The sequence below is a fragment of the Rhinichthys klamathensis genome, unplaced genomic scaffold, assembly GCF_029890125.1.
Source record: "Rhinichthys klamathensis goyatoka isolate OS25496 unplaced genomic scaffold, OSU_Roscu_1.1 h1tg000269l_1, whole genome shotgun sequence".
Lineage (NCBI taxonomy): Eukaryota > Metazoa > Chordata > Actinopteri > Cypriniformes > Leuciscidae > Rhinichthys > Rhinichthys klamathensis.
This window is the reverse complement of record NW_026606789.1, coordinates 1,472,047-1,493,534: the sequence shown is the minus strand read 5'-3', so window position 1 is coordinate 1,493,534 and position 21,488 is coordinate 1,472,047. Positions and strand designations below refer to the sequence as shown.

The 21,488-nt window shown below is 40.7% G+C and overlaps 1 protein-coding gene across 1 annotated transcript; it reads left to right on the top strand.

Moving 5' to 3' along the window:
* Window positions 1-1,162: 1,162 nt before the first annotated feature.
* Window positions 1,163-18,689, top strand: clcnk (chloride channel K). The gene is made up of 20 exons (XM_056268116.1): window positions 1,163-1,313; window positions 1,563-1,722; window positions 1,843-1,974; window positions 2,180-2,308; window positions 2,622-2,761; window positions 2,856-2,933; window positions 3,062-3,137; window positions 3,253-3,378; window positions 3,595-3,679; window positions 3,823-3,924; window positions 4,340-4,424; window positions 4,521-4,685; window positions 4,809-4,878; window positions 5,374-5,478; window positions 5,603-5,819; window positions 5,995-6,128; window positions 6,378-6,448; window positions 18,019-18,099; window positions 18,194-18,280; window positions 18,427-18,689. The coding sequence occupies exons 2-20, from the start codon at window positions 1,566-1,568 to the stop codon at window positions 18,463-18,465; spliced, it is 2,079 nt and encodes a 692-aa protein (XP_056124091.1). The 5' UTR covers window positions 1,163-1,313; window positions 1,563-1,565; the 3' UTR covers window positions 18,466-18,689.
* The last annotated feature ends 2,799 nt before the right edge of the window (window positions 18,690-21,488 follow it).

Below are 21,488 nucleotides of genomic sequence, written 5' to 3'. Positions count from 1 at the left end.
GACCCATCCGAGAAAAACAAATGGAAATTTACAGGGAAAATGAACAGAATGCGGAATGACAGAGGGTAGCCACTCATCAGTCATGGCAGGAAGGGTTATTATTGTGACATTTCAGTTCACACATATTCACCGTGTGATCCAGTCACTGCTTTGCGAGTAGCAGATTGGTTCTGTCAGTGGGGATAAAACAATTCCAAAATGATTAGGGAGTTTTAAATTTCAAATAAACTAAAACCTTCTGTCATTCAGTTTGCAGTGAGGGCTGTGTAACAAATTATGGGAGGAAGTAGAAAAGAATCCAAAATCAAAGGACAAGAAATAGTTTCAAGTTATCTATTACTTTGTGTTTTCAGAGAAAGTGGTGCCATCATAGGCTACTTAAAGCATTAGGCCATGCAAGCCCTCAGCAAAATTAGACAATAGGGAAATTATATGAGCATGTGCAACAATAATAGCTTTATTGTTTGCCATTGTGTGTGAACTACAAGAAAATGAATAATGCATCTTGATCTTGATTTGTCGTCTGAGATAGTGCTGGTCATCGTGACAATAATATAAATTCCACAGGGCAGGAAACAACAGTACTTTAAAATACAACAGAATGATGCAGTCATGTTTTTATTGTCTGAAATAGCTTAATGGAATCCACTGATGCATAATGAAATTATATTATTAGGCCTAAGTATTTTCACCGCAGCTATGGGATTTTGGAAATTCTGTGTGAATCAATTATTGTGCGTGACATTGATTTGGCGTGTGTGTGTGATTGCTTTCACCTTGAACGAAGGTTAATGCAATATGAAACATAGCTGGAGACCATGTAAAGGGGCAATCACTATCTAAATTATGCAATACATGAGAAAAGCTGGGTACACTTTTTAATTAATGCTGCTCTTTTCAACTGTTAAGAAATGTAGTCAGGGCTCATTAAAGCGAATGAGTGACGATGACAATTTTAAAGGTCAGTTGGGTTCTACTCTCTGCCCTCTCGGCCTTAACAACAAAGGTTCATAACGCATCACAGGTCATTTCATTAACCGCCGCCTAATTGAAAGTTCCAAAAGGCCACAATGAGTTATGTCCGAATGACATTTATGAGATCAAAATTAATTTCAGAGAAAACAAAAAAGGAAACTTCAATCTCGCATATTGTTCCAATTCAGTGCCTGCCCAGAGGCAAAGCAGCAGAGGACGTGCGCCATAAATAAGTTAAAGCTTAATTTTCCTTTCAGGCTACATCTGGTGACGCCAGGGTAAAGAGTCGATACTGACCTCAACGGTCTTTCATTTGGAATGAGTCAACAGGCTGAAAGGTGAGCTCTCTAACTTTATATTTCAGTCTTCAAATGACTTTAGTTTCGACATTAAATCATTTCCGATATTTCGGGAAGTATGTTAGGCCTAGGAGACGTTATTTGATTAAAGATTATGAGGGCACATACATTTAAAAAAATAAAATAAGGATGTGCATTTATAATAAGTACTGCAATATTCCATGAAAAAATAAGAAGTGTCCATTTTAATTTCATGGAGACACAAAGACCATGCATGTTGCATTTCAGACAATGGATGCAATTAGTGTAAATGTAAAGCATCTTGAAGAAACTGAAGAACAGTGCACACATGAAGATAAGACAGACCCAGATACGGTGGAGGAAAAGCTAATCAGCTCTAATGAGCATTCACGGAGACCCTGGCAACAATCACGGTCACGCATCAGAGGTGAGGCGGATCATTTGCAATTTCCTCCCCGTCATCAATGATCTCACTCTATCAATCCTCAATGCTGAAATTCAAACTATCATTAGTAACCACTGTGATTTGTGCTTTGCATTTGGGCAGAGTGCGTGCTATATGTGAAGAAGGTTCTGGTGTCTTTTGCTAGCATGGAGTGGTACTGTTATGCCCTCTTAGGGATCATCACCGCTCTAATGAGCTTCTTCATGGACATGACAGTGGCCAAGCTGCTGAATGGTGAGCAGTTCCACCTTGTCACTTAAAAAATGGTTAGTAGAAAATGTACATACAGATGCAGGTGGGTCAGTTGGGCTAACTGTTGGAGCACTGAAGCATTCTAGCAGCTGAGTGGGCCAAGGTCTTTCAAAAACAGACGACCTTAGATTCTCTTTTATTTCTCTTACACTGTTAAACCTCAATCCATGTCCTTCTCTCTTATTAGCTCACCAATGGCTGTACGGTTGTCTGAAGGGTCACCACCTGCTGCAGTTCCTCTGCTGGACGCTTTACCCAGCCTGCCTCTGTGCTCTGTCCACCAGCTTCGCCCACAGCATCTGCCCATTCTCTGCAGGTCAGATAGACACTCATCACATCTTTACATGGTAAAATAATAATAATACAAATAAAAATAATTTTGCTATCATTGCATAAATTGCTTATTAGGTACATCCAATCTGATTTATTATAATTATTTAAATCCATGATTAAAATAGAATGTGCTTTACACATGTAAATGCATGAGACAAAATCAACAACACATTTTTAGTGTAGGCCTATTTTAAATAAAAATGCATCAATTTACCTGCTTTGCTTGTTGGTTTGACTTACATAAAACATAAAACTGATTTGCTCATGCATTATGTGTTTCACCCATGACCCTTCAGGCTCTGGTGTTCCTGAGGCGAGGGCTATTCTCTTAGGGATAGACATGCCAGGTTATCTGTCCCTCTCCAATCTGTTTGCTAAAATGTTTGGCTTGATATGCACACTAGCTTCAGGCAGCACGGTGTTTCTTGGCAAAGTGGTAAGAACCTATATGCAAATGAGGATGTGGAACTTAACCATACATTTGACGTTCTGAATATATTGACCTTTTGCAATACAACTTATATCAATAGGGCCCATTTGTCCATTTGTCTATCATGGTGGGTGCGTTCATGAATCGCCTGCATGTTTCCTGTCGTGGTGGAAAGCAGGTAGCTGAACTGCACTGCAACAAATGAACCATGCTGCCCTCTTTAATTTTGTATCATGAGAACCAGATGGAAATTGTATAGAAGGCTACTTATACTGATGACTCTCTTGTGGCTCGGTTCATTCACAGAGAGCAGCTAAAGGAGAAATGCTGGTTGTGGCGTCAGCAGTGGGCGTTGCGAGCTGTTTTGGGGCTCCAATCAGCGGTGAGTTGACGTCACAGTGGTCCGTGATATCCTTTAGTACTAAAACACACAAAGTCATTAATGTATCTCATCATGTCTGTCACCTGACCTTTCCCTTTCTGTTCTACCATCATAGGCGTTCTGTTCAGTGTAGAGGTGATGGGGACTCATTATTCAGTCAGAGATTACTGTCCCTGCTTCTTTGCAGCAGCTTGTGGAGCGATCACCTTCAGGCTGCTCTCTGTCTGTAGTAGAGATCAAGGTGAGAGGTTTACATTACTTACAGCGCCCCCTAATGGATGCTACTGGTGTCTTTGTAGTAATCTCATCCACCACAAGACCATCAGTTAGCCTTATGGGAAGCTATGAATTGGCATTATTGAATTTAAATGTGATTAAACTGAAAGTATCACACCACCAGAAGCCAGAAGGATATATGAGAGAAATGATTCAATCTTTCTTTGATCCATGTCAACAGAGACAATCCAGGCCCTGTTTAAAACCAGCTTCTCCAGTGACCTGCCTTACCAGCCTTTTGAAATCTTCATTTTCGCTCTGCTTGGGTAAGCTCTCAGTTGCCAGATTGGTGATGGACAGTCATAAATGAAATATTGCTTTGTCATGACTCATGTCTGTTATCTCAGTGTTTATATTATTAAAATTCATGAAGCAGTAATTGTTCTAATGATGTTTTCCTCTGATTCAGGCTGTTCTGCAGTATTCTCAGCTGTATTTACTTATTTTGTCATCGCTGGGCTCTGCGTTTTGTCAAAACAAACAAAACCATCAGCAGATTTCTGGCAACAGAGTGAGCTGAAAATGTTATTCCAGCAGACAATTTCATACTTTTTCATACTTTTCCTTGTCCTCATTTGGGGGGGGGGGGGGGGGGTGTATACATATACATACACACATACATATACACACACAATGAGGTCCAAACAACCAATACTGAAATGGTTCTACTTTCTTTCTTCTTCTTTTTTGGAAATCAGAATAATGAAAGTGTGAATGAAATGTTTAACTTGAAATGTTTACGTCTTCAATCCTAAAATATTTTATTTCCAGGTGTAAATTAGATTTTTAATCCCATATTTCCATCATAGTCTCAGATTTATGGACCCCACTGTATGTTGACATCAAATATATGTCTTGTCTTTTAATTGGATGCTTGAAGATATTTGTTGTGATCTAACTTTGTTTGTATTCATAATCATATCCAGAAAGTCACTTTATTCAGCCATTGTGGCATTTCTCCTTGCCTGCTTTACGTTTTATCACTCAGCGGGACATTTCATTGCTGCTGAGGTGAGGATAGGCCTATTTCTGGAATATTTGGTGCAAACTTTGGTGCTCTGGTGTTCGTTTTGTATTTACTTTAAATTTCTCTTTGTTTTCTACTAGCTCACAATGAAGCAGCTGCTTACTTCACTGTTAGACGGCACTTCCTGGTACACTGTTTCCCAGAATGCCTCTGCCCTGCCTGAACCTCAGAACACATTCTGGCAGGCATGGAACCCACCTGGCAGAGGTTACTTCCAAACGCTAGGATTTTTCATTACTGTGAAGGTAAAATAAAATGAGTAGCAATTAAGTAGAAATAATTATCATGGTGTTCATAAGCTGCTTGTTGGAGAATTTAAAAAGGTTTTCATAAGCAGATTTCATGATTTCTACCAATCTCTCTGTAAGGTTGGGCTGTTGGTCGTGGCTTGTACTTTGCCTTTACCTGCTGGCTATTTCATGCCAGTATTTGTTTACGGTAGGTCTTCATACCATGGGATTTCATGCTAATTGGTAAAAAAAAAATATATATATATATATATATATATACATATTATTATTATTATTATAAAATAAAAGTATAATAGTAGTTAAAATATTAAATAAAATATGAATCATTAAGATATGATACAATTTTGAAATGTTTAAAAAATTAACAAATAATAACAATAATAATTGAAATTATAAAATAAAAATTATAATAATAATGATAAAATAAAAAATAATACATAAAATATGATGTGATAAAGTAAATATAAAATATAACTTGTATAATTACCATAATAAAAATAAGAAAATGAAATATATTTAAAAATATATAAATAAAATGTAGTATTGTAGTTGTCAAAATGTAGTTAGCGATAATTTATAATGTATTAGTTTAACCATAATACAGTTTTCAATGAATCCAGTGAGTGGACCATAAGATGTTTTTTTAAGAAGCCCATTGAAACAGCAATTGTCTGTGTTTTAGGTGCTGCAGTGGGACGTCTTGTAGGCGAGGGCTCGGCCTATCTGCTCTCAGATGGAATCTCATCAACAAAGAGTTTGATAAACCCGGGCGGCTATGCTTTAGCAGGTAAACAATTTTATTATCCTGTCAGTTTTCTGAAGGAGGATTATGAACACTGCAAGCTCAAAGAGACGATAAGGCCTGTCTAAATGCATTAATGGGGTCATATTGTGTGTATGCGTGTGTACAGGAGCAGCTGCCTTCTCTGGGGCTGTGACACACACACTCTCTCCTGCCCTATTGGCTCTGGAAATGACCGGCCAATGCTCTCACGCCGTCCCCGCTCTGGTTGCTACGCTGGTATCCAACGCGGTGGCTCGTGCAAAGCACCGTCCATCTTTCTACGATGGCATATCCCTTATTAAACAGCTCCCGCACTTGCCATCTCTCATCCGGGCTTGTCCAAAGTGAGTAAACGATCTGCTCGTCTGCCTTCAGGCTCCACCATGTTATAACTTGAAATTACATTGCATTTTTCTTCAGATGACACAGCCTTGTGTGCAAAACAAGATTCTGGAGGGGGACATCAAGGTAGTGATGGCTGGATAGTAAATGGTTCTCATCATGAATGCTCTCCCATAGGTTGGCCAATGTTCAGATCAAGCAGTTTGAGGTCCCAGCGGGAGCCGTGCTGAAGAGGACAGAGACACTGACAAGTGTGCAGCACATCCTAAACGACAGCACAGACACTGAAGTTCCTGTGGTGGACTCTCACGGTGAGCCTAACTAATATCACCAGCTCAATGACACAATCTCACTTTAATAACACACCTCCGTGCTTGACAGAAAAGAGTGAAAGGCCAAATGATTGTGTGTTGATGAGGTGAAACACTCAAGACTGCACCCTCAAGATAATGTTCCAGTAGGCTACAGTACTGTACAATGACAGTACTATTGTATGAAATGAGGCCGACAGTCGAGGCTTGGGCTTAGCGATGCCATTTACTTTTCCTCTTGTGTCCCAGACTCTCCTATTCTCCTGGGAACAATCAACAAATCGCAGCTGCGGGAGTGTCTGCAAGAGCATAGAAATGAGGTAATTGAACCAATAATGTGCTGAGTCATAACAGAAATTGTGCTGAAAAAATAATAAAAAATAACGAAATAATAATCAAAGCATTTCAATTCAAGCTGGATTCTCAGCTGGGTCTTGTCTTTTTTCATCTTTTTTTTTAAGTGGCCACGGTGTCAGTTTTGCCTTTGCCATTTCAGGGCCAGTTCACACAGAAAGTGTTTTTGCATTCCACTGTGTTTTTTTCCAATGACACTGCACCTTATTGGCACATGGTCAGACTACTACTATGAACAAGTAAAAAACTTAGGTGTTGTGTTTGACCCAGAGCTGAAATTTGATAAGCAGATTAATGCCGTGGTTAAGAGTTGCTTTTTCCAGATTAGGACTATTGCACTTTTAAAGCCTATTCTGTTGAGAAAAGATTTAGAACAGGTTATTAATGCCTTTGTTCTGTCCCGCCTTGACTATTGTAATGTTTTATATGTAGGGTCCAGTCAGACCACTATATCACGCTTGCAGTTAGTTCAGAATGCGGCGGCACGGCTGCTGGTGGGTGCTAAGAAAAGTCATCACTTCTCTCCGGTTTTAGCTACTCTCAGGTGGCTACCAGTGGATTTCAGGATAAAATATAAAACCCTGCTGTATGTTTTTATGTCTATGTCTGAGCTTATTACTCTTCATCAAGCACCTAGGTCTTTAAGATCAAAGAATAAATCCTTGCTCTCCGGCCCTCGATCTCATTTAAAGGTAAAAGGTGATCAAGCCTTTGCTGTTGCGGGTCCGAGGCTTTGGAATAGTCTGCCTCTTGAACTAAGAGAGATCACTTCTTTAAATGTTTTTAAAACCAGTGTTAAAAATTATTTCCTGTCTTTAGCCTTTGAGAGGCTGGGCTATTGTTTGTGTAACCCAGTGAGGGTTATTATTAAGTACCTTAACAGCTATTTACTGATTAAATAGGTATTAATAAGTTTTATGATTCAGATATTATTGTATAGTGTGTTCATTTGATATCTATGTACTGCCCCTTTAAGAGTTACGCTAAACTATAAAGTTTGATTGAGATGTAGAGGCTAAAACGTGTTTTTGCCCAGCATGGTTGTTCATTTATTGGTGATTGGTTATTTTTGGACTTATCCCCGCCTCTGTTAAAAGAGGGGAACGTCTGATTGGAGAGAGGAGGGAGGAGAGAGTTTTTGCCGATGGAGAGAGAGAGTTCGGGGAGTTGTGAGTTTAAGTAAAATATGAGAGGAAAATAACAGTGTTAAGCTTACATCAAGTGTTGTGAAGACTTTTATTTCTTTGCTTGTGCTTTATACTATGCACAAGAGGTTAAAGTAAGAATTAAGTGTTATCTGAGCCTGCTTCCCAGCGCAGCACGAAGTTTCGTTCATTATTGAGACTGAGAGTGAGAAAACAGACGGCTAATTGCCGTGTCTGCAAATAGTGTTCTGAGTTTAGTGAACTGCAAAGACTGATTGTTGTGACTGAGTTAAAGCTCCGGGGTCCGGACCAGGCTGCACTCTTATCCCCACTGACATAGTGGAGAGAACCGCGCCGTCCTGCTACTGACTGCCCGGGAGACAACAGGACGATCAGCCGTTTCTAAAAGGAGGAAAATCGCGGAGTTCATCAGCGTTCAGGTGATCAGTTGATTTATTTTGGCTCATTCGAGTGAAGAGGCCCTTTGCTGTTTTCCAGGCCACAACGCTCCCCAGCAACGTTACAGGCCTGCAACGGGGTGGGTTGTTTTGACTGGTGTGTGCAGAGCCGATCCGCCCTATACGCTCACTACGCAAGCTGCGTAGGGCCCCGCAAATTACTCAAGGCCCCGCCTCCCCCTCGTGTCATAGCGCGTCAATTAATGTTTACAACATCAATGACAAAATGAAGCGAAACTATCCTTCTGGTCACAAAAAGAGGGGGGGAAAACATGAGTGAATTGCGGAAACAACAATCAGGTAAACTTGTGTTCTCTCCTCTCCAAGTTTGATGTCAGCAAAGTAAAGTTAAGTTTATGTGCATTTCTATTGTGTTTTTTAAAGTGCAACGGCTCGGAAAAGATAACCGCGTCGCGTGTGTTATCATAAGTTCATATGCGCGTGCACGAAATGAAACGCGCATTTTTCAAGCAGAAATATATGTGGAGAGAGACCAGACATACTGTAGCCTACAATATTTGGGCCTGAATGATGACACTCCTCATCAAATTACACATTATACATACTTTTAAAACAAGACACTGATTATCTAGTCTCAGTCAATGTGTAGTTAAAAACTCTAAACAACTGCTTATGCAAGATGGAAAGCAATGTATTGACAATTTGACATTGATTGACTATTGATTTATAGGCTATATTGAATTTAAAATGTTGATTAGCTGGACATACTGGTCAATATGGATGCACATCCCTCAGTAAATAATAACCATAAATCAAGAATTGCTTCAACATGCATACTAAAACAAACCTTTAACATATGGCAAGCCATTTTAGCTTTTATTCATTCACAGTTTATGCATTTTTTATATCAAGAATTCATTTTTTTCTTTTACTATTTGCAATGTGAATTCTTGATTATTTTTTACTAGTAGGGCCCCTTAGTTACATTTTTATCTACCAATGTCTATTTCTGATATCAGGAATTACATGTTCACTTGTACAAAAGTTAATTCTTGATTTCAATGATGTCATCACTCACAGGGATTATTGATATCTGCAACACAATATTCACTTGTTATCTTAATATTCTATAGAAAATACTCTATTCAATAAATATCATTCTGTTCTATATTATTGTACTTATTCTTTGACTGTTTGGTTTAAAGGAGGGAGGATTGTATTGGGAGAACTGAAGTGTCAGGTGTGACTGTGGCAATGGCAAATGGTTTACATAGCTCACGGCTTCACGGGTCAGGTAGAGGGCCCCTTAGCAGAATTTAGCTTAGGGCCCCAGGGAGGTCAGGATCGGCACTGGGTGTGTGTGTGTGTGTGTGTGGGCCCACGCTTGTAAATTTACTGTTGTTCTGTTATTTTTTTGTGTTTTATACTTTTGTTTGTGGTTTTGATACGAACCAAGTGTACTATGGGATACTGATTTTCCCCCATCACATTTATCTGTATCTGCTGTTATTTCCATGGGTAATTGAATATATTTTAGGGTGAAATTCATTTAATTTACATTAGAGATATATTTACTGAGACTTTGTGAGGTACTTAACAGGTATTTTGAGAGGTATTTATCAAAAGTGATATACACTTCTGTCTTTTGATAAGTCAATCCAGGGTTTATTAATTCACTAGTCATTTATTTGTTCATTTTTCCCTTTCTGTTTAATAAATCCTATTGTTAACTTCTATAAACTTATCTTTTGTGTTGATTTAGGGTTTTCTCTGTTGGGTTAATTGCCATTAAATATAAGCATATTACTAAAAGAATATAAATATATTTAATCTGAGTACAGTAGTCAACTAGGGTAATAGGAGGGACATTAGTATAAAGTCGAGAGACATTTTCAGAACCTGGGTGCTCCGCCCTATTAATGGTCAAGGGTAGGGGGCGCTACATAATTTGGGGGCTCGTCCGGGATTCTTACTTCCTGTTACCCTGATGAAGACAAAAGAGACACTGAAAACAAGAGCTGAGTTATATTTTAAGCTTAAATAAGTTGACTGATAATTATCTGCCTGAAGTTTCAGCATGGCCTTTGGAAGTAGCCCACTCCTGCTAGCTGAACTCTCCAAATGGTGCAAGGAGGCAGAGATTGAGGAGGCTCATGCTATACTGTTGATTGGCGTACCTGCAACTATCGAAGTAGCAAGTATTGAAGATGCTGTTCAAACTGTGAAAGTTTTTGGAAGAGTGCGAGTTCGAGACTCAAAAGTGGGGCCAAGTCCTGATACCCTCTTGGTGCTATGTGAGTGTCGTGAAGTCATTGACCCTGCCCGCATTCCAGCTGAACTACTGCGGCCTGATGGAGAAGAGTCGTGGAAAGTGGTAGTGGCACCTGTTGATGTTTCAACCTCCGAGTTTTCCAAGAAATTGTCAAAGTTCTTAACAGATGAAGGAAAATCTATGACTGACATACAGGCCTTGTTCTCTCCACCCAGTTCCAGTTCCCCTGAGTCCATCATACGTGCGGTGGGTGAACTTCTGGAGAAGACAACAAAACCTTCAGGTGAAACTAATGCTTATCGACGGCTACGTATCTTTTCTGGCATTGTTCCAATACCGATTGGAGAGGAAAGTCTAGAAAACTGGATAGAACAGGCAAGATTAATGACTGAGGAATGTGAGTGTTCTGAAAAGGAAAAACGGCGAAGAATAATGGAGAGTGTGAAAGGGCCAGCCCTTGACATTATCAAAGCTGTTCGATTTTCATGTCCTGAGGCAAGTGCTTCTCAATATTTGGAAGCGTTAGAAAACACATTTGGAACCTTTGAGTCAGGGGAGGATCTATACTTTGCTTTTCGTCTATTACGTCAATTCCCTGGGGAAGCTTTGTCTGACTTTTTACGTAGGATGGAGAAATCCTTAACTAAAGTTGTGCAAAGAGGAGGGTTGAGTCCCCAGATGATGGACAAAACAAGGGTTGACCAGCTGATTAGAGGTGCGGTAGAGTCGGATCTGATGCTTCTGCAATTAAGACTGAGGGAGAGAAGAGAACAGCCACCAACTTTCTTAGCCCTGCTAAATGAAATCAAAGGAGCTGAGGAGAACGAAACCGCTCGCCATAAACTCAAGGTATCCGTGAAGCCCATACAGCTGAGACAGGATGGTAAAATAGACTCTTCTGTGATCAAACAACTCCAAGAAGAAATTCATGAGCTACGATCCAAATTCATGGAGAATCCAAACATCGTTTCTGTTTCTGCCATGAGGGTGGATCCAAAAGACAATCAGGAAAAGAAAAGAGCTGATTCTCATGGAGAGTCTGAGGTACAAGCGTTAAAGAAGCAAGTTCAACAACTGCAACAACAGCTGGCAGTAATGAGTTTTAGTTCCACTACTCAGTCAAGCCCCAGGTCTGTTCCAGTATCATATAGAGAAAGGCCAGTCAAACCCAGAGATGATTTCTTCTGTTATCGGTGTGGAGAGGATGGACACATCGCTACCAAGTGTCAATCACCTGAAAACACCTCTCAAGTAATACAGAAGTTGTTACGTGCTCTCCGAAAAGCTAAGTCTGAAAAGAACCCTGTGACTGGAAACAGTGCCACTTCTAACAGCCTAGACTGTTTCTCTAAAAAGAGTCAAACTGTGGTCTGTGGGGTAAGTCAACTTCCTAGAGGGTTAGTGGGTCCTGCCTCAACCATTCCTGTGGAGCTGAATGGATGTCCTTGTCAAGCTTTACTGGATAGTGGGTCCCAGGTCACCATTGTATTTGACCAGTGGTATTCCAAATACTTACCGCAGATACCAATCCATCCGCTCACTGGATTGTCCATTTGGGGTCTGAGCTCTTCTAGTTATCCATACAAGGGATACATCATAGTGGATGTTTTGCTTCCTGTTTCCCTCACTGGGGTTAAAGAGTCAGTTTCCATTCTTGCTTTGGTCTGCCCTGAACCTCAAGGTCCCCAGCAAGTTCCCGTAATAATCGGCACCAACGCAAGCTTCTTTCAACGTCTAACCATGCTCAGTCAGGACTCTGGTGTATCAAACCAAGCACACTCCCTGAGAATTCAGTCGTCGCTCCTCGAACCATGTTTACTGCGGGTGCAGGGAAAAGAGGAAGTCCCAGAGTCAGATGATGGACAGGTCAAGTGGAAAGGACCTGGAGCCCTAACTATCCCCTCAAGAAGTGAAACCTATGCTGGGTGTAAAGTGGAGTGTGAGAAGCCACTGAGAAAAGACATTTTTCTTGTGGAAACACCGATGGACAGTCAACTTCCAGCTGGACTGTTTATCCCTCCAACGGTTATGTCTTCTTCTGCCATTGATGTGAACCACTTCAGAGTCCTGGTCTGCAATGAGACCTCTAAAGACATCAGCATCCCAACTGGCACAGTAATTGCTAAAGTCTTTGCCACTGACACGGTCACAGTTACGCCCGACGCTCCGGTAGATCAAAAAAGGATAGATCCCAGCGTGTTCAAGTTTGGCGACTCTCCTATTCCTGCTGGTTGGGAGAAAAGGCTTAGAGAAAAGTTAGCTGAACACGGAAACGTGTTTTCCCTTGAGGAGTGGGATGTGGGCCGAGCCAAAGGTGTGAAACACAATATCAGACTCAGTGACAGCAGACCCTTTAGGGAACGATCCAGGCGTGTCACACCTGCAGACATTGACGACGTGAGGCGCCACCTTAAAGACCTGTTGGCTGCAGGCATCATAACTGAATCCAGAAGTCCTTATGCCTCGCCAATAGTTATTGCACGAAAGAAAAATGGAACCATCCGTATGTGCATAGACTACCGCACTTTGAATTCTAGAACAACTCCTGACCAATACACCACTCCCAGGATAGATGATGCTTTGGACTGTCTGTCAGGAAGTAAATGGTTCTCCGTCTTAGACTTGCGTAGTGGCTATTATCAGATTGAGATGGCTGATGAGGACAAGGAAAAAACAGCATTTATCTGTCCGCTGGGTTTTTACCAGTTTGAACGTATGCCACAGGGGATCACAGGGGCGCCCGCCACATTTCAGCGGCTAATGGAGAGAGCTGTTGGAGATATGCATCTTCTCCAGGTCATTGTGTATCTGGACGACCTTATTGTCTTCGGTCGTACATTAGAAGAGCATGAGGAAAGGCTGCTGAAAGTGTTGGACCGGCTGGAAGAATATGGGCTCAAAGTATCTATAGACAAGTGCCAGTTTTGTCAGCCACAAGTCAAGTATGTGGAACATATTGTTTCGGCTGACGGGATAGCTCCTGATCCTGAGAAGGTGAACGCTGTGTCTCACTGGAAGATGCCGCATGATTTGAAGTCCCTGAGGTCCTTTCTAGGATTTTGTGGCTTCTATCGCCGTTTTATCAAGAACTACTCTGCCATCGTGAGACCCCTGACTGACTTAACCAAAGGTTATCTCCCTGTTAAAGGTCAATACAAAGCTGTACAGAAAGGCAAGTACTACCATGAGTCAGAGCCATTTGGTGAGCGCTGGGACCCAAGGTGCACAGAGGCCTTTCATAACATCATCTATTGTCTTACACATGCTCCAGTTCTGGCCTATGCAGATTCTGTTAAGCCATATGTCCTACATGTTGATGCAAGCCTGAGTGGTTTAGGTGCAGTGTTAAATCAGGAACACCCAGATGGACTGAGACCGGTCGCTTATGCCAGCCGTAAACTGAGTGCGGCAGAACGCAACTATCCCATTCATCAGTTGGAATTCCTGGCACTCAAGTGGGCTGTTGTGGATAAATTCCACGATTACCTGTACGGAGCAAAGTTCACAGTTAGGACGGATAACAACCCCCTGACCTACGTCCTGACCACCGCTAAGCTTAGTGCTACTGGACATCGGTGGCTGGCAGCCTTAGCCACATATGACTTTAGCCTTCAGTACAAACCAGGGCGTCACAACATCGATGCGGATGTACTGTCACGCTATCCTTCGCACACTGAACTGTCGCAAGAATGGGTGGACTTACCAAGGTCAGGAGTAAGGGCCATCTGTCAGCTGGCTGATACTCACCCCTCCGATGAATCATACAATAGGCTGGTGGATCAGTTGGGTGCTACTCCAGAAGTCATTCCCTCTGTGGATGCTTGTCCAATACAGTTGGATATGGGACACAAGGAGCAGTTGTCCAACTCTGAATTGAAACTAGCACAAGAGCAAGACCCCATCATCGGACGAGTGAAGCAGGCAGTGGAGACAGGGCATATTCTCACCACTACAAAAAGTTCTAACATCATGGAGACTCTCTTACGGCAACAGGGTTTAAAGTTGAACATTCGCCACAACCTCTTGTACCGAATTACGTCCAGTACCAGCGGGAGAGAGAGACAGCAGCTAGTTTTACCAGAAAGATACCGGGCCCAGGTGCTACAGTCTCTTCATGACGAGTCAGGTCACCTTGGAATTGAGAGAACCACAGAACTTTGCAAAGATCGTTTCTACTGGCCACGCATGAACAAAGACGTGGAGCAGTATGTAAAGGAATGTGGACGATGTATTGCTAGGAAGACTTTACCTCAAAGATCGGCTTACATGAATAGCATAACGAGCAGCGGACCACTAGATCTTGTCTGCATTGATTTCCTGTCTATTGAACCTGACTCGAAGGGAATCTCCAACGTGCTGGTCATCACAGATCATTTTACCCCGCAATGCTCAGGCATATCCTGCAAGAGACCAGAAGGCATTAACAGTGGCCAAGATCCTTGTTGAAAAGTTTTTCATACATTATGGTTTGCCTGCACGCATTCACTCCGACCAGGGGCGGGACTTTGAAAGTAGGCTCATCAAAGAACTGGGAATCCTGGGAATTCGCAAGTCCCGGACATCACCTTACCACCCTCAAGGAGACCCGCAGCCGGAGCGTTTCAATCGAACTCTTCTGTCCATGCTGGGTACCCTGGATCCTGCCCAGAAGAACCGGTGGAGCCAAAGTATCAGTCAGTTGGTGCATGCGTACAACTGTAGTAAAAATGAAGCAACTGGTTACTCGCCTTATTATCTGTTGTTCGGGAGAGAGGCTCGTCTTCCGGTGGATGTATGCTTTGGGACTTCGGGGGCTGGTGACAGTGGGATGAAACATCAGCAGTATGTCGAGAGAATGAAAAAAGAGCTGCAGAATGCCTACCACTTAGCCTCTGAGAGTTCTCTAAAGACACAGCAAAGGAACAAGAGACTGTACGACCGTAAAGTGAAACATCAGACTTTGGAGAAAGGAGATCGAGTGCTTATTAAGAACCTGGCCATTACAGGAAAGCATAAGTTACAGGATCGCTGGAACTCCTTACCCTACCTCGTTATGGAGAAACTGCCAAACTTGCCTGTATACAGGGTAAAGCCAGAGACCGGCACAGGGAGTGTCAGGACCTTGCATCGAGACCATTTGTTATCTATTGGAGATAGAGTGAGGTTGTACTTGCCTGATGAGAGGATAGAGGTCCAGCGTCCAGTGGTGACCAGAGCAAAAGCGGTGGAGAGAACGCAAAGAGAGCAATCAGCACAAGATCGTTGTGATTCAATAGATCACTCTGATAGTGATGAAAGTAGCCTGTGTGATTACTTCCCAGTTCAACATAGGAGACCGGTCAGACAGATGCACACACCCTCATTAAATACAGAAAACGTAGAGATGCATAACAGTCATGAAAGAGTTCCTAATCAAATGGAAGTTATAGGAGATCTACCAGAGTGTGAAGCCGAATGGATCTCTCTGCCGACTCCTGATCGGATAGAGGATCTGGAATCAGAAGGGGGAGACGGGCAGTTCATGAATCCCACAAAAGAAGCAGAAACTGAAAGAGTTGAACCTCGTCCAAAGAGACTAGTAAAACCAGTGAAAAAACTGAGTTATGATGAACTGGGGCAATCTACGGACAGACCCTTAACCCTAGTATATAGGGGTATGGTGGTGCAAATTGAAGATTTCCCAAGAAAGAAAAATGTTTGCAAAACATTGTGGTGCCACCCTATGGCACTGTGCCCTCAATGTTCTAGATTGAGTAAACACTTAAAATCTAGAGCCATGATACTAATGTAGTTGACTCGTCTCATGGGGACATGAGTCATAAAGAAGGGGGAGAGTGTAACCCAGTGAGGGTTATTATTAAGTACCTTAACAGCTATTTACTGATTAAATAGGTATTAATAAGTTTTATGATTCAGATATTATTGTATAGTGTGTTCATTTGATATCTATGTACTGCCCCTTTAAGAGTTACGCTAAACTATAAAGTTTGATTGAGATGTAGAGGCTAAAACGTGTTTTTGCCCAGCATGGTTGTTCATTTATTGGTGATTGGTTATTTTTGGACTTATCCCCGCCTCTGTTAAAAGAGGGGAACGTCTGATTGGAGAGAGGAGGGAGGAGAGAGTTTTTGCCGATGGAGAGAGAGAGTTCGGGGAGTTGTGAGTTTAAGTAAAATATGAGAGGAAAATAACAGTGTTAAGCTTACATCAAGTGTTGTGAAGACTTTTATTTCTTTGCTTGTGCTTTATACTATGCACAAGAGGTTAAAGTAAGAATTAAGTGTTATCTGAGCCTGCTTCCCAGCGCAGCACGAAGTTTCGTTCATTATTGAGACTGAGAGTGAGAAAACAGACGGCTAACTGCCGTGTCTGCAAATAGTGTTCTGAGTTTAGTGAACTGCAAAGACTGATTGTTGTGACTGAGTTAAAGCTCCGGGGTCCGGACCAGGCCGCACTCTTATCCCCGCTGACATAGTGGAGAGAACCGCGCCGCCCTGCTACTGACTGCCCGGGAGACAACAGGACGATCAGCCGTTTCTAAAAGGAGGAAAATCGCGGAGTTCATCAGCGTTCAGGTGATCAGTTGATTTATTTTGGCTCATTCGAGTGAAGAGGCCCTTTGCTGTTTTCCAGGCCACAACGCTCCCCAGCAACGTTACAGGCCTGCAACGGGGTGGGTTGTTTTGACTGGTGTGTGTGTGTGTGTGTGTGTGGGCCCACGCTTGTACATTTACTGTTGTTCTGTTATTTTTTTGTGTTTTATACTTTTGTTTGTGGTTTTGATACGAACCAAGTGTACTATGGGATACTGATTTTCCCCCATCACATTTATCTGTATCTGCTGTTATTTCCATGGGTAATTGAATATATTTTAGGGTGAAATTCATTTAATTTACATTAGAGATATATTTACTGAGACTTTGTGAGGTACTCAACAGGTATTTTGAGAGGTATTTATCAAAAGTGATATACACTTCTGTCTTTTGATAAGTCAATCCAGGGTTTATTAATTCACTAGTCATTTATTTGCTCATTTTTCCCTTTCTGTTTAATAAATCCTATTGTTAACTTCTATAAACTTATCTTTTGTGTTGATTTAGGGTTTTCTCTGTTGGGTTAATTGCCATTAAATATAAGCATATTACTAAAAGAATATAAATATATTTAATCTGAGTACAGTAGTCAACTAGGGTAATAGGAGGGACATTAGTATAAAGTCGAGAGACATTTTCAGAACCTGGGTGCTCCGCCCTATTAATGGTCAAGGGTAGGGGGCGCTACATTTGTATTTGTACGGTTTTTTTTTTTGTGTTTTTTTTTTTTTTTTTGCTGCTGATTGTACAGCACTTTGGTCTGCAGGTGCAGTTGTAAAGTGCTTTATAAATAAATTTAACTAACTTATCTCCGTGGGGGTTTATTTGTGTATATATACATAATGAAATTCAATGGGTTTTAATGTTTTGGACCCCACTTACTTTCATTATAAGTCCAAAAAACAGTTGAAACAAATTTGGGGTGAACTTTTACTACTCCTGAACATCGTAGTTCTTCATTGTATTATGTTAATACATGTATTGTTAGTTGATGCATTAACTAATGTTAACTAATGGGACCTTATATTGTAAAATGTTAATAATGTGTTTTTGTTTTGTTACATTCAAAATCCAATAGGGCACATGACGCTCCTGTTTCTCAGCATCATTAAATAATTTTTCTTGCAGGGTTCATGTAAACAGCTTGAAGAAGTATGTTCTATTCAACCTGTGCGGCTACATCTGACTCCTGAATCCACCGTAAAGCAGGTGCAGTGAGAATAAACTGGTGACTGTTTCCTTCACATTATGTTTTTGTTCAGATGTTCCTCTACTATGTGCGTGTTTGTGTGCGTTCTGTCAGGCTCATTGTATCATGAGTGTCATGGGTGAGCAGCGTCTGTTTATAACGGAGAGTGGGCGGCTGTGTGGAGTCGTCACATGGAAAGAGGTGATAAGAGCAGTCTGCACACGGACAAAGATGTACACACGCATACTTCTAAACACAAACAAAATAATGATGAATACACCAGTCACACTGGCTAGATGTACTTATTGCAAAATGGATGGTCTTGTGACGTGTGATTTTACTTTCAGATGAAGACAATTATCGAAGAGATGGCAAAGGAAGTCTGATGCATGGACAATCAGCTTAGACATCAGAATCCAGTCATCAATTTGTGCTTGCCCTTTTGATAATAATAGTTAATATTTCATCTGCTGGAGATTTTATATGGATCATAATGAGAAGATCAATGAATAATAGGCCCGGTTTCACATACAGGGGTTTGATTAAACCAGGATTATGCCTTAGTTCAATTAGGACATTTAAGTAGCTTTTATAAACGTGCCCTAGAAAAATCTATAGAGGGTATGCGCATGACGTCACCGTCGGCCGGAGTGAATGCGGTCACGCCCACAAGTGGCAAAAAGACTGAGCGGCAGCATTTGTTTTCAGCGTGAACGCCGTGAAAATCTCACAAAACACATCTAAAACGGCAAAGAGCTTTGCGATTGACTGTACAACTAGATTTGACCAGAAATCTGAGGTACTGTATATTTTTACAGACTGCAAAAAGCTACAGAACAGACTATATTCTGCATAATTGGATGTTTTTAAATAAACAAGTTTTTAGGGCTGGACGATATGATGATATACAGTATAACATTAATGTAAGTGATCACTCGGATTTAGACCTATCTATATTGTATTTATATAAAACGTTTACAGGCAAATTGTCTTCATTTATTTCCCCGGCGTCGAAATCAGGCACATATAAATGTCAGGAAACACGATTCCTGGCTGCATGTCAATATCCATGGATCACTGGATCTTTGATAAGTTGTAAGGAACACTATATCGAGTCCAACTTTTAGTTTAAACTGATAATAGTTTGTTTTACACGCGTTAACGCAGTTTCCCCTATTAACTCCAGTCACGCAGCAGCTCTTCTGCCACTCAGTCCCGCTGAGGGGGGCGGGGAAGTGACGTTAATGCATTCCCTCTATTACTGGTGTGAATCTTGAGACAATGGCACTGACATATTTTAAGATATCACAGTGCAAGTTGCTTTCAGTAAAAACAGCTCAAATATGCATTTTAGTCTGGGATTATCTTAAGCCTTGTCTGTGAAACAGGGTGAAATATTAAGAAATGAAGCAGCAATTTAATAGGGTACCGCAAGGAGAAAGTCTCTCCAAGGTAAAATATTATTATTTTTTCAATCAAAAATAGCAACAAACACTACCAGAACACTTTCCTGAACGTCTTGACAAATGGTTAATTTTGAGGTAGATTGATCTACCCTAAAATGTATATTTAAATATTTTTTTTAAATATTTTTTAAATGTAGATTTATAGGACTAATGAGAATCTCTAAAATGATCACATATATTTTGAGACAAAATATGCATTTATGATGTTCAGTTTTTGTCAAGGTGATTAAATCATTAGATATTCTCTAGCCACGGAAGAGATTGTATTGGGGCTGCAGAGAAAATTTCAATTAAATGTTTATACATAAATGTTGCTTAACATCTTGCTATAGCAAATGTATCTGCGTATGCATATTTTGCCATATCTCTGTTGCTTTGATGTCTATACTATATGTGACCCTGGACCACAAAACCAGTCACAATGGGTACATTTTTTGAAATTGAGATATACACATCATATGAGAGCTGATAAATAAGCCTTCCATTGATGTATGGTTTATTAGGATAGGACAGTATTTGGCTGAGATACAACAATTTGAAAATCTGGAATCTGAGGGTGAAAAAAAATCGAAACATTGAGAAAATCGCCTTTAAAGTTGTCCATTCATGTTCGCGATTGTGCTGCATTCACTCACAAAAATAAATGATTTATATATTTACGGTAGGAAATTTACAAAATATCGATAATTTTGACCCATACAATGTATTGTTGGCTATTGCCACAAATATACCCGTGCTACTTGTGACTGGTTTTGTGATCCAGGGTCACATATTAGTATTGCCTCCGACAGCCTTTTGCCCCTCAACACTTTTTGTATATCTGCAAACTTTCAAATTTCAGTAACACTTTACTTAGAGCCTTTGTGTATAATGCATTATAAAAGTATTTTTATTGCATTAATTATACACCTTATAATGCATTGCGATCTTGTGAATAATTGTAACCACAGATATAAAACACCTTTAGAAAGTATAATGCATTAAAACACGCTTTCAGATGCAACAAAAAATCTGTGACTATTAATAATGCATTTTAACTTTGGTTACAGTTATTAATGAAACGATATAATAATATATTTCTTATTATTATAAAATTCTCCACCAATTTTCAATAAAACAGAATATATATTCTTGAATAGTCATACACTTTGGGACCAGAAAAAAACTAAAGGGGACATTTGCTGCTGTCAAGCGTTGTGGGTGGGTCTGATGAAACTGATGTATAATATCATAATATGCATGTCTAGAGTTTGAATGAAATGATATATCTGTTTGTAACCTCATGCAGCTTGTTAGCTTTGTGAGCCTCACACTGGGAGAAAAGAGCAGAACAACGGCTTCAGTAATAAACTGCCTTTGTTTGATTTCTCAACCATCCCTTTTTCTCTCATTATTCCCTGTGCTTTTTGCAAAGAAAAGGTTTTATAAGAATTCATTTAAATTTCCAGTGTGTTGTTCCTTAATATATTGTGCTGAAATACAAATACAATTACAATTCTGCTCACATCCACAGACCCTCCACAATTAAACCCTACTTGTGGAGCACAAAGCTGTCACACACATTATCTGACACCGCACATGAGGATCACACTGTGTAAACTTCTATTAAAAGACCCTGAAGCATGATAACACTTGACCATTCCACCTCCCAACACCCTTCTGTCTCGCCCCCTCTCCTGCCACTGCATTTACTATAATCCCCTCCGTCGCCGATTCCCCTCTTCTACCTCATCCCTCACTCTCTCCCTCCATCTCTCTCTTTCAATCACCTTTCTTTGTCAGTGGAGTGTGAATAGGGATAATTAAAGAGAAAAGGCAAGACGTTTGTTATTCCAGCTTTCACTCCGACACTCGCAAGAACACAAGAATTTTCTTGAAAGCAAGTGCAGCAATGTAGATTAGTCTTTAAAGATTCAATCATAATTTACACGTACAAAGAACAG